The 13,848-nt window shown below is 38.6% G+C and overlaps 1 protein-coding gene and 1 long non-coding RNA gene across 3 annotated transcripts in view; one reads left to right on the forward strand and one right to left on the reverse strand.

The window, feature by feature from the left end:
• The window catches only part of LOC146522196 (uncharacterized), a 360,305-nt gene that overhangs the window by 302,098 nt on the left and 44,359 nt on the right, over positions 1 to 13,848 (forward strand). The window lies entirely within an intron of this gene.
• On the reverse strand, positions 3,901 to 12,910 carry LOC146522210 (uncharacterized). Of its 2 annotated transcripts, XM_085155470.1 has the most exons (9): positions 12,580 to 12,910; positions 12,354 to 12,466; positions 10,272 to 11,619; positions 10,045 to 10,179; positions 9,759 to 9,821; positions 9,478 to 9,654; positions 9,219 to 9,401; positions 8,866 to 9,112; positions 3,901 to 4,650 (listed from the first exon to the last, which is right to left on the reverse strand). In XM_085155470.1, the coding sequence occupies exons 1-8, from the start codon at positions 12,749 to 12,751 to the stop codon at positions 8,889 to 8,891; spliced, it is 2,415 nt and encodes an 804-aa protein (XP_085011596.1). In that variant the 5' UTR covers positions 12,752 to 12,910; the 3' UTR covers positions 3,901 to 4,650; positions 8,866 to 8,888. The 2 variants fall into 2 exon arrangements, with proteins under 2 accessions (XP_085011596.1, XP_085011593.1); XM_085155467.1 differs by lacking the exon at positions 3,901 to 4,650 and having other exon boundaries at positions 8,069 to 9,112; positions 12,580 to 12,909.

Below are 13,848 nucleotides of genomic sequence, written 5' to 3' on the forward strand. Positions count from 1 at the left end.
TTAATTTGAAATGATTACATGAAGTGCTAAGTTTGTGTTGCAGCGTCCTGAGGTGGTGTCATGGAAGTTTCCTTTTCTAATATCAAAGCTTTTGCTAAAATGTTGAACATGTGCTTTTATAAAATTTATAGTGGTTAGCACACAGCAAGAAGGTTCCCTGGTTTGAACCCTGGCTGGAGTTTGTATGTTCTCTCTGTACCTGCATGAGTCTACTGACATTTATATTAGGTTGATTAAGGTGCTAATATTCCCTCTACAGGGAATATTGCTTCCCTCACCGTCATGATGTCATCATACAGATACAAGCATTAGGCTGTTATACCCACTGTTAAGGTTCAGGAAGCCATTGCAGGATTCTCCTAAACAATAGCACTTGACACAGCAAGCATAAAAAGGCCCTTGGTTATTTAATTTTGTCACGGTTCGCTGGAGGACTCACACGCAGGACTCAGAGGCACAGTATTTATTACAATTCCACCAGGTGTATTTACAAACAGTGCAGAGGGGGTAGTGCTATATACAAAGCAGTGACAGGGAAAAAGGCTCCGGGGAAATCCAGGGAGGGAAAAGACACTCGCTCTTCTTCTGACTCTCTTCAGACACTCACACAAAGGAATCCGCTCGGGGAATGCAGGGTCGGGTCCAGGGGATCTATGTACAGAAAGAAATATACGTCAGAGGTTTTGCGCAGGGAAAAAGAGAACTTGCTCAGAGCCGGGCTGCACTGACGTGAGTCACACACAACGATCCAGCGATGAGTAGAAGCCACTCCCTGGCTTAGAGACTTTTCCATTTGATTACATTTTGTATGATGGATTATGTAGAAAAAGTAGAATTGGGCTGAAAGATTTATTTCTTTATCACCTATTCAGGTTGTAAATTGTGTTTTTAAAAAGTAACTAACTAAGTAACTAAGTAATTAATTACTTTTGAAAATAAGTAGTCAGTAAAGTGAAGAGATTACTTTTGGGGGAGCGTAATCAGTAATTAGTAACTGATTACTTTTTTTCTAGTAACTTGACCAACACTGATTATTACTAGCAGTGATGTAATAGCAGTGATAGCTGTACATATTATGTCCCTCCTGTTATTTCTAAGGTATGTTTTTTATAAGTTTGTTATATAGCGGGTCATAATCATTCGTTCTGTAATTAACTGTTGCAACATGTCAGAAAATATGTTTATTCCTGATCTTGTCTGGGCAAAGCCTGCCATCTAGTGGGTTGACAGGGTAGCGCCATGTTAGAGTGCAAGCAGTGGTTTTCTCTCAGCGCTCGACAGGGAAGGTCCATTTCTCTGTGTCTCTGTAATTTCCTGCATCTGACGCCCTTGAAAAGGCATAATCTGTAAGTGTGGCAAAAACGGTTTATTGTTCTCACTTATTAGTACCTTGTTCAGCAAAGTAATGAGTTTCTTGTGTATTTAGCAGAGTTTGTTACATTACTAGCACAAGCTAGCTGTTAGCCCTTTGTTTAGCCTGCTAACATGAAGCATACTAGCATGTGGTGTTACCTGTATCTCTTGAAATGCTACACGGAGGTAGTGTTGATACTGAGATTGTGTAGTGACTGTTTACACAAGTCAACAATATTTAATGTAATCTTTGTGTATTTGTATGGAGAGTGAATACACTGTATTCTGTTTCTGTTATTACAGTTTTACAAAAAGAAAAATAAGGATCAGTAAAGCTCTGAAGAATGCCACGCGGTCTCCTGAGTGTTTACTGAAGCCATTTAATGTTTAGCTCTCTGCATAAGCTGGATAGAGACGTTCATCTGAGGGCAGAAGAGTACATGTTGCACCATGTACAGCAGTGATAGTGTGGTACATGGTGTAACAGTAACAAATGGATAAATATATTAGTATTTCTAAATTAATTACTAATGACTATATTAATATTAAGGTACTGTTATTATATTGTACATATACATTAATATGTTTGTGTCATGTGAAGTCGCATAGTGTTGTTTTAAAAACAATGTTTTGAAGAGCTCAAACAAAGAAAGTGTCCACTGACGAATATATTGCTTCAAAGTTTGAAGATAAATCAATGGAAACTAAAGCTTTTTTCTTATTTGTGTGACCCTGACCTTTGACCGATGCCCTCAAAGCATTACATACTGAAATGGTGCATTTTATTATCTTTATGTATGATGATGTATGTATGATTGGAGTAGAATTCCCTGAAGGTTTTGGTTTCTATGAGCTGTAAAATCTCAAGATTTTAAGATATATTCATGCAATTTGTGATTTTGTGAAACTTTATGGTCTCATTGTGACGTCATAGGGTGTTGTAATTGTGTTGTATAGCTCTCTCCGTGCCCTTCCTAATGATACATTACGCAATATGGTTTCTTGAAATGTATTTCTCCAGGTCGACTTTGACCTTGGAAGCTAACGATGGAGGTCAAGGTCAAATGCTTATTCAGAATAGGCACTCATTTCCCTCAAGGCCTAGTAGATTGTTGTGAAGTTTGAAAAAATAGATTTTCACATCTGGTGTGACCTTGACCTGATTTTCACCAAAATTAAATAATCTTGAGTTGTTATTATTATCTACCATCACACAAAATTTGAAAATAATATCTTGAAAACTGTGGACGATAGACTGCTAACAGACAGACAAACAAACATGACGGATTACATACATAAAGTGCAACTCAAATCAGTCTTTTCACCAGATTAATACACATCCTTACATTAAATGGTTCTAGGATCATAAACGTACAGCTAGAGACACTATAGATTTAAGTTTATATTAAAAAAACTGAAGAGAGAGAAAGAGCAGATCTGTGGAACATTTGCATCACCTGGTTGTCATCTTTTACAGTTTTTCTCCATTGGTTTGGCTCATTTTTTTAAACAGAAATTACATTCTCAAAACTCTAAGATCATTTGGCAAAACACTCTTACAGTTTAGCACAACACTATAGCTCACCTGCAAAAGCTCATATCTCTTCCAAAACTGTTCACTCAGGCTTCAATCTAAATCCCTTTCTCATTTAAACAGTCAGTGTCTCCAAAATGGCAAAGATCCTTCTCAATAGCTTTGGCTCATTTCTCGACACAGATCGGACACTCTCATCATTCTTGGTGCTTTTGTCAAAATAAACCTGGATGGTTGATCACAACAACATGGTCCACCTGCAAAAGCTCATATCTCCCCTAAAACAGTTCACTCATGTGTCAAAACTACATTTCTTTCTAATCTGAATAGTCAGTGCCCCCAAAATGCATCGTCCCTTTGGCATTGTGTGAGTACTGCCATACAAAATGTTTAGATGTTTTGTCACTATGGCAGAGGACCAACAATATACAACAGAAAAGATTAGCCTCCAAGGTTTGACATCACAGATTGCACTCACACTACCAAGGAAATGATAACCATTTTTTATTCACATGCAAAAGAAAGTTTCATACATATGTAAAAAGAAAATGTACATTACAGTAGTAAATTGTATGAACACAAAATCAAAAAACAAGGACTTATTCAGTGGTCGCTGTACTCATTCTCCCGCTGCACAGTGACTGGAATACTTCTCTAAACTGTATGAATTATGTAATTCCATAGTTTACAGTAATTTGTTCAATATATTTCTTGTCATATTTAGTATCAAAACATTCCACTAGTCCTCTCCACCTGCTAGTATAGACCTACCACTGTAGGCAGATGCACACAAAATCTCTACAGTAAGTTATACATTTTTTGCCTCACGCACAGTGCCCTGTCCTATACAACATATAATTCCATCATAGATTACATAGAGTACATACCTGTTTTCCCTGCGAAAGGTTTGGATGATGGAGGAGACTGTAGAGCGAGGCACATTAGGCTGCACTCGTGAGTGCAGCCTAATGTGCCTCATGTCATAAATCATGGCCTCATGTCATAAACCATGAGGCCATGGTTTATGACATGGTCTATAATCGTGGCCCGAATTTCATTCGGGACACCACAGTGTCTTCTCGCTCCTCGGCCTCTTCCCCCTATTCCTCCACCACGCATTCTCAGTCCTCCTCTTCTTCTTCTTCTTCCTCCTCTTCCTTGAGGAAGAACTTCCCCTTGTCTGTTTGCTTGGCCTTGTCTATCCATGTTCAGAGATCGGACTGGCTCTGGTCAAGCTCTATATATCTGTGTTTGGCAGCACACAATCATGGAAGACACCTGTGTGTGACACCTAGTTTCACCTGACTGTCAGTGACTGTCATCAATTTATCAAATATTCAAAGAAATTCATATTTGGTATTCATGGTATTATGTTCTTGACCAATTTTGACAATTGAACAGACGGTTGTGCATGCGAGTACTTATACAATGAAATCATGCTGACATGTTTTGGAGAGAATGATCATTAGACTGAGAATCAACTAATCAGTTTAGATCTACAAGATCTATTCATTTGGAAAATGTGCTACATGTGGGCTAACTGTATAACTATAGGCTACTTGTACTTAATCATTTGCAAAGATGCACTGAGACAATTGAGACATGTACTAAGGCATTTGCCATTTGATAAAATGAATGAGAAATGCCATTCTGTTGTGAACATTTGCCAAGAGGTTTGGAGGTTTGTCCATGTTATTTTGAGAATGTAATTTCTGTTTCAAGAAATGAGCCAAACCAATGGAGAAAAACTGTAATAGGATTACCTGTTATCTTACCGCATAGTTTTACATCTATCTATCTATCTATCTATCTATCTATCTATCTATCTATCTATCTATCTATCTATCTATCTATCTATCTGTCTATCTATCCATCTATCCATCTATCTATCTATCTATCTATCTATCTATCCACAGTCCTCACAGCCTACTGAAACACACTACATCTGAGCTCCATGAATATCAAAATCACTCAGCTTTTCATTGCTCTTGCTTGATGTCTTATGTTATTCAGATCAGAAACAGAAGCTCTGACAATGTCAGCATTTTAAAGCTATACCATGAATATTGTGCAGTGCTTTCACCCACATTTTGAGGTTGCAACTTTATTTTGCAGTGCATTTCCTTGTTTACAGTTTTTCTCAGTTGCTTTGGTGCTTTTCTCACATCACTATTAACATTTGCACAGCAGTTAGTGTATTTCTCAAAACATTTGGTGCAAACTGCAAAACCTAGTGGATAACCTGCAAAAGCAGGTCACTTGCTCAAAATCAATAATCCATTCCTCAAAAGCAAGTATTCATGTCAATGAAACTGCCGGTGTCATCAAAGTGAGAAGTCTTGACACCATCTTTATGAACAAGATAGTCAAATGGCTTTGTCATGTTTTCATTATGACAGTTCACAGTATTCTCTCAGTGTTTTTCAATACAAAAAAGGACACTACCTGAAAATGCTCAAGACAGCACTATACACTTTTTGTACAGTCATTTACAGTAAAATCTACAGAAAAGTTAGACATTCCTGTAGTTAGGGAAATAAGTGAGTACAAGACACTGAATATGTATGTTTCAAATTTTTACTGTGTAGGCTGTTTGTAATTCTACAACATTGTGCAAAAGAAAAATACTCTACAGTCACTTATTTAGAATAAACATAAGAAACACCCTTTTGGTAGAGCTATGCACAAATGTGAACAATATAACAGTACATATTGTAACTGAACATATGTAAATCATTCTGGCACATCCAGACGTTGCTGTCTGTCTCACCACATATTAAAGAACAAAAGAGAAAAGAAAAAAAAAAAAGGATTACCTGTTATTACAGTTTTTCTCAGTTGCTTTGGTGCATTTCTCACAACAGAATTAAACTTTGCACCACTACTAAGGCTCTTCTCAAAACAATTAGTGCAAACTGCAAAACATGGTGGATAACTTGCAAAAGTGAGTCACTTCATCAAAAAGAAAAGTCAGTTGTTCAAAATAAGTAGTCAATGCTTCAAAAGCAAGTCCCTTAATCAAAACAGATAATATATTCATCAAAAGCAAGTACTTATATCAATCAAAGTGTCAGGGCTGTCACAATTACAAGTCATAACACCAGCACCTTTGGTCACAAAATCAAATGGTTTGAACATATTCTCATTGTGACGGATTTCTTTGTAGGTGCTTCCCAATGACATGTCAAGTCTGGACAGCATGCATGGCATGTTGAAAACCATAAATTGTAAAGGAAAATCAAGATACTTCATATGCACTCTTGATAATATTCAATTGAAACTGTTCACAGAATTGTGCAACTGGGGAAATACAGTAAATCAAAGTCAAGTTTGTGAGCAAACACAAACTCACTTAGACAGTAAACCTTACTGCAGTAGTTATGAAACAAAAACAAACAAACTGAAAAACAGACACTGCTGCATATCAATCATTGATATCTAGACGCTCCTGTCTGTCTGCCCACATATTTGCATCAACATCACAGCGAATGTCAGCTCTATCGATGCATCGGGGAAAGTATCTTCTGGAGTGTCGAATCCACCCTCTGCAGGACTCTGCTGTGATGTCATCACAAGCTGCATCCATAGCTGCTAGCAGGGTCATTTGGGTATGTGGATGCCTATAGACGCTGAAAAACTAGTTCATGCATTTATTACTTCCAGGCTGGACTACTGCAATTCATTATTATCAGGATGTCCAAAAAACTCACTGAAAAGCCTTCAGCTAATCCAAAATGCTGCAGCAAGAGTACTGACAGGGACTAGAAAGAGAGAGCATATTTCTCCTGTTTTGGCTTCCCTTCATTGGCTTCCTGTTAAATCCAGAATTGAATTCAAAATCCTGCTCCTCACATACAAGGTGTATAGGAATTTCTTTCACTATGGTATTAATCACATTATTTCATTGTTTTAACATGTCTGACACTCATACTTAAGACAAATGGTAGGGGGTGTAGCAAGGATGTTGGGGGGGAAACAGGAACTCCAGAGGACCAGTCTTTTGTCTCTTGAGGACTCTGGGAAGTAGCAAGGGAGTGTGAACTTTAAGGTGTGAAACAGCTGTGTACTGCTTTTGTTCCTAGAGAAGGTATTTAACTGAGAGCTATGCTAGGCTCAGTGAGACTCTGCTGACCGTCTGTCCCGCGGCCATGGGGGCTCCACAAGCTTGTTTGTATGTTGTGTGTGCTTGGATTAAAAGAATGTTAGCTACTGCTCACCGCTCGTCTGCAGGCTTTATTTAAGTGGAAAACTTCCACAACACAAGGTCTTAAATAATTAGGCCCCATCTTATCTTAATGACCTTGTAGTACCATATCACCCTATTAGAGCACTTCGCTCCCGCTCTGCAGGCCTAGTAGAATGGGAGGGAGAGCCTTCAGTTTTCAGGCCCCTCTTCTGTGGAATCAGCTTCCAGTTTGGATTCGGGAGACAGACACTATCTCTGCTTTTAAGATTAGGCTTCAAACTTTCCTTTTTGCTAAAGCATATAGTTAGGGCTGGACCAGGTGACCCTGAATCCTCCCTTAGTTATGCTGCAATAGATGTAGGCTGCCGGGGGATTCCCATGATGCATTGAGTTTTTCCTTTCCAGTCACCTTTCTCGCTCTCTATGTATTAACAGACCTCTCTGTGTTGAATCATATCTGTTATTAACCTCTGTCTCTCTTCCACAGCATGTCTTTTATCCTGTCTTCCTTCTCTCACCCCAACCGGTTGCAGCAGATGGCCGCCCCTCCCTGAGCCTGGTTCTGCCGGAGGTTTCTTCCTGTTAAAAGGGAGTTTTTCCTTCCCACTGTCGCCAAAGTGCTTGCTCATAGGGGGTCATATGATTGTTGGGTTTTTCTCTGCATCTATGAAGCGCCTTGAGGCGACTTTTGTTGTGATTTGGCGCTATATAAATAAAATTGAATTGAATTGAATTGAAAACTGTCATATACCTTCCACCTCCAGGAAGAGAAAAACACCTCAATTGGATTTAGGAATGGAGTGTAAGGGGGAAGAAACTCCATAAGCATCCTGTCGTGTGCTGCAAACCACTGCCTGACTACAGCAGAGTGATGGAAGCTAACATTATCCCAAACCACTACATACATTGTCCGATTGGTTCACCAAGGTTCACCTGAGAAAAGTAATTTATGGAGATTTTCATGGAAACTCCTTAAAAATAGGGTTTTCAAAATGGGTGTACAAATTGTTTGACAAGATGTTCAACAATTTTGAGTGCACTGACACAAGCAATGAAATGAAGACTATTAGTTGTAAGGACAATGACTATTCAGCCGGTACAAGTATAGATAATTGTGACATTCATGATAAAAGCAAGGAGATAGTGATGAATAGCAAGTCAAAGTGACCATTCTTTAGATATTTGTACTTACTCAACTGCTTCATGTCCAAAGGCATTTGCCATTGGACGAAATGAACATGAAACCGCCACAAGGTTGTGCCAAAACGACTACATGTTGTGGAGGTTGAACTAACTATTGTGCAAAGTTTAATTCTGTTGTGACAAATGCACCAAAGCAACTGAGAAAAACTGTAAACCCTGATTCTTTTGTCCCCATGATAGAACAGAGAAAACCAACTCATAGTGTGTTAAAACATTTATATTTCTTTTTATTCAATCATCTTCCGGAAAAGAGAGACCCCTGCACAGCCCAAACGCCAGTTGCAGGATCTCTAACATTAGAATCATAAACTGTGTCTCATATAGGTTTTATTTCTGTACTTTACACGTCACACAGTTTCGATACAACATTCCTTATATGGCAAAGTTCCTCTTTTCTGTCTGGCTTCCTGTATTTATTAATATGCTTGTATAGCTCGACACTAACTTCCTGTTTTTCAATCTGGCTGAGCACTTAGTTTATGAGTCAAAAGTGGCCTTGCTTTAAAAACCTTCATTATTAAAGTACAATATAATAATAATAAACAATATAATAAGAAAATAAGCATTAAGGATATATTAATTACATGACACTGTCCAACAACCCAGAGAAGCCTACATTAAAAAACAGCCCCAAGAATAACTTTTCTCCTCCTGCTGGGTTTGTGTTGACTGCAGGGGTTTATACACACTCTCGAGCATTGCAATGGCATCATCAACATTTTTTCTGCACAGGCCTACAATCAAGAAAGCAGAATGCTGGGCAGTAGAGCTGATATGAGGGATCCTTGGGTCGTTCATTACTTGAATATTAAAGCATTGCAGGGCATAAGCTGACACTGTAAAGTAGTTAAAACAACAGTAAGTAAGCTTTAAATAAAATCAACAAGTCTCTGATCAAAAAAGGACAGTGGTATTATCAAAGAAAAGTTGACTTTGCATTACCTGAGTTGATCACAGTAAAGGGAAACATCTCCATTGCTTTCTTTTTAAATGCCAGGAACACAGTGAGCTTGTTGAGTACGAGGCGAATGTTGGTGAGATGCTGGAGAGGATGGGACGAGGCAGCAGTCTTAACCCCTTGGAGAATGGCATGTGCCACAGAATCGGGGTCCAATCCACCAGATCCTGGACAATCATTCAAACAAAAGTCCATAACTAACTTTGTTGTGTTATGCACTTTAAAGACTCCCACACTACTCACCAGCACAGATGGCAGGAACGGCCAAAGACTTGTAACCAGAAGACTCACAAAGTTGAATGATGCGACAAAGCAGCTGCTCAATGGCAACTGTATCTTTTTCTCCACACACATGTAAAATGGCTTTACAAGGGAACATGCCAGGCTGGGTTTCCAAAATCTCTCCACTGTTCACGTTTCCTGCATGGATGCGATAAAGACAACATGAGATGATACGAATTGTTAGAAATGATTTACGGTGTAAATATAAATTTGGAAATATTTTTCAGAATCATTCTTCTCACTGTTTTTTAGTGCAGCTTCAACCTGAGGCCCAGCCTTTCTTAAGATGTCTTTGCACACTCCATCTGTACATAAATAATAATAATAATAACAATAATAATAATAATAATAATAATAATAATAATAATAATAATAATCACTGAAATTGTTGTAATGCAAATGGACTGTAAAGGCCAGTCAGCGCTCCTACAATATCCTCTTTAATACACAATGGGTCCTGTCTAATTTATGGTGCTTGGATGGTGTTCAGCAATGAGTAACTTTTGTTTACTCATGACAGTACTTTACCTGTCTGAAAGTCTTTGAAGTCCGTTGTGTTCACCACAGCATCCGTAGTCTCATTAGTGATGTCACCAAACACCACTTGTAGTTTAACTCTGCCTTTCAGAGTTATGGTGATGTCAGCAAGGTCACTCGTGGGCGCTGAGAGGAAGAAGAGCAGATTACGTTTAATATTTGTCTCATGTTGTTGCTGTATTGTGATCTTTAGTACAAATTTGATGTAGTTCCAGTACTTTGAAGATGTTGTTTTTCTCTGATGAGGACCTGACAGGATCTCTCCACCAGTTTTGTGTTTTGTCTCCCATCTCCCTGGAAGTACCACTGCACCGCCGGTTCATTTAACACCACTGTATCAGTTGACAGCTGCTTTAGACTCGTGGCTAAGTCTGTCTGAAATTTCTGAACCAGAGAACGAGGACCCTTCACGAGCACACAGGGATGTGGAACATGTGAGGCTTCCAAGGTCACATTAGATTGCTTCATACCGATCAGGCCTAATATTTTATCGAAGCAGTCAACCAGTTCAGGATGTGGCAGTTTCATTTCTTCAGTTGTAACCTTATTTATCTGGAAGTCACGAAGGACCTCACTGAGCTTTTTAACACCTTCACTGTAGCCCACCAGTCGTACTTTGGTCATTGCAGTTCCACTGGCTCCTGGAATGAAGCTCGCATCCACTCTTAACTCGCTAATGTTTGCTTCTTTCTTTGCTTTCATCAGGATTTCCCTCACTCTGTCTAAATCTGGAGATACTGCTGCAACTCCCTGCAGTTCTACAATGTCCGATTTAAGCTCTCTCATCACTGCTGCCTCGGCCTCATTCAGAGCATCAGAGGACAAACTGGAAAGAACCAGATCTGAACCCACCTCAAAGAAAACAGGGTTTCTGAGGCTCTGCTGGAAACGAGCTTGGTATTTGGAGATGGCTCCACTGGTTTTGATGAAGGTTAGCAGAGCTGGGGGTAACTTGACTCTTTTTTCCTTTATGTTCTTAATCAGTTCATCCAGTTTTGCAGCTCCTGACATCACCTCTTTGTCAGGGCCCTCCAAAGTGATTGTGGCACTACCTCTGACGACTTTAACATCTGGATAGTTAGCAAACATTTCTCGATTGAACTCTTCTTCTGTGAGCTTGAACAATTTCTCTACAAGTGGCAACTCTTTTTTAGTGGGTAGGCTTTTTTCCAGAATTGCAATCTTCTCCTTCACAACATTAACCTCTCCCACAACCACAGGATAGCCACTCTCTGTGTAAACTTTGATATCACCTGTCTTAAAGGCCGAGTCCTGCAGTACCATTTTCACTTGTTTTGGTTTGACCACATGATAGCAGAGGTAGGTGTCGATGAGACTGGTGAAGACCCAAGCCAGCTGTTGCTCCACTTTCTTTGCAGAGCATCCTCCTGGCCCCTTCCTTATGTCCTCTCTAACTACAGCCTTCTCCTCCTCAAAATTAAACTCCACCGTGCAGCCGACTAAAGAGAGCTGCTTTTCCAGAATTTTGAATGCTTTGAGGTTGTCTCTCAGGTAATAAAGCAGGAAAATATCCAAGGAGAAAGTCTTCTGAAGACCTTTAGCTGTCTACAAAAGAAAAATAATTTTAGACAAATAGAAACAGTACAGCTCCAGCCCCCACCCCCAACAGCACTGATACAGTTAAGCTGAAGAGAATAGATGTATGGATCAGTGGATAAACCGTTTTAAGTAACACATAGGCATGCATATCTAATTAAAGTGCCTCATGCCTGAGTAACTCATAGAGCATTTAAAACGCAGGTGTTCAAAACTGGTTTGGCTGGTCAAACGGTGACTTTGTTTGCTTTGGTTTGTTTTGTATGTTTTGCCATTATTCAAACAGCAGAAGGTTACTAAAGCTCAGAGTTAAACAATAACTGCTTATAAAGTGAATTTAAACTTATGACATTTTTGACTGCATAGGAAAGCAATGCTTGACTTCTGTTGCCTCCCAAATAAGAGTACACTCACACACACACACACACACACACACACACTGAATAAATGCAGTGTAAATGTTACAACTGTTGCATATAAGTATTAGGTTAATATGAGGTAAAACAGTAACCAGGACTTACACATTTAGTTCTCTACAATTATTTTGGTCATTGTATTGTGTTGTCCTCTTGACAAATAAGCAAACTGAATGTGTGGCGCACTGTTAGTACCCTACTCACTTGGCAGCCCCTTGCAAATGTAGTATTGCAAAAGAAAACCAGTGTTGTTTTCTTTTTTAATGGTTGGGGTTTGTCAAACACCTGTCATTATGAAAGTAAAAGCAGTAATAAGTGTAACCGCACCTGTGGGAGATTTGCAGATCCGTGGCTGGGACTGGATTCACTCAATGTTATATTTAAATCTCGACCATTAAAATTGATGGTGTGTGTTCTTCGTCTCAAAACATGCTCTTGATCTAAAGTATATCAGAAAAACAAAGTTCAGCTGTTATGGGAATGCACATATCTAAACTGTAAATTTGGGCTCTAATCTACTTGTAATGCATTTGAACCCAGCAGGGCTTTTTACCTTCTTTTTCCTCAAAACAGATCCGGTAGGTTTTATCTCCGACCTTTTCTATCATCCCACAGTCACCTCCTCCAGAATGTCTTTTTTTCTGAAAGTATCTCCTGATCTTCTCCTTCTCACTGTCTGTGAGCTCCTCAGCTTCAAAGAACACTGGGTGCAGACATTCATCCATTTTGCTTCAAATCCTGATCTGGAGAAAAGCTTTCAATGTCTTTCAAACTAGCTCCACAGTGAAAAGTGAGTGTGATCTCACCTTTGATTTGCATTTCCACTTCACCATACCAACAAAAGGTGTTTTGCATTATAAACACACCCAGTGTGATCGCTGACAGCTGATCAGCTGATTAGCTCTAACTGGGACATTTCCTGTAAAGGTGTATTTATAGACACTGATCAGAACTATTAAGGGAACATTTATGAGCTTGAAATATTTAAGTTGGAAATCTTTACTGACTTACTCTCGGTGATTTGTTGAGAACAAAAATGATGCAACTCTAATCCAAACACACATCAGTGGAAACAAAAATCATGAAGTGTTTGAGTGTTGAATTAAAAAAATGTTTCTTTAATATTTTGTCAGTATAGCATAAGATTATTTATTTGACCAGTATGAAAAGCTACACTTTGCGCTTTATCTTTGGTGAAGTTTTTATTAATGTTACAGCACATAATAGAGGTCATGACAGAGGCAAAGAAAGTGGAAATGATCCATAACAAAAGTCTGGCCAAGATACTGCTTCAGCGCAGGTGTTCAACTTAAAATCATTTTATACAACAGGAAAAAAAACATTCTTACTAAATAAAAACTTCAAAAACTGACATTACCATTACAAACCAACAGATGTCCTACAGAAACAAAAAAACCTCTTTGTCCTTTCTTATGTTTTACTTTCATTTTCTGGAACACACCCCATGACGTATGTTAACCTTTACGGGCATTTCAAAGTTTGTCTTCTTATCCATGCACATAAAATTCTGTTCATTTTGAAATGATGCCGAAAACATATTTGCGACCATCTTAATATGATGTTGATTATGATATATAATCTTTTTTTTTCACCTGTAGTTATTTAATGACAGAGAAAAAAACACTCTGCTGATGCACAATGAGAACAATGAAGCCTTTAATCCACCAATGCAATGAACTCTACTGTGATTAATAGGCTTGTAAAACTTGTTTTTGTGATAATAAACAGAATGTATCCAGTTATTTGCACAAATCATATACATCTTAATTTTTCATTTGTCACACAAATAGGTGATTTCATG

Source organism: Neolamprologus multifasciatus, chromosome 3 (assembly GCF_963576455.1).
Source record: "Neolamprologus multifasciatus chromosome 3, fNeoMul1.2, whole genome shotgun sequence".
Taxonomy (NCBI): Eukaryota; Metazoa; Chordata; class Actinopteri; order Cichliformes; family Cichlidae; genus Neolamprologus; species Neolamprologus multifasciatus.

What these genes read in the sequence shown, in the direction of transcription:
- LOC146522210 (XM_085155470.1), bottom strand. Translation starts at nt 12,751, where the DNA reads ATGGATGAATGTCTGCACCCAGTGTTCTTTGAAGCTGAGGAGCTCACA. An exon ending in CTGTTTTGAGGAAAAAGAAG is followed by an intron (nt 12,467 to 12,579) that starts GTAAAAAGCCCT and finishes GATATACTTTAG; the next exon opens with ATCAAGAGCATGTTTTGAGA. An exon ending in AGAAAAACAACATCTTCAAA is followed by an intron (nt 10,180 to 10,271) that starts GTACTGGAACTA and finishes TCTTCCTCTCAG; the next exon opens with CGCCCACGAGTGACCTTGCT.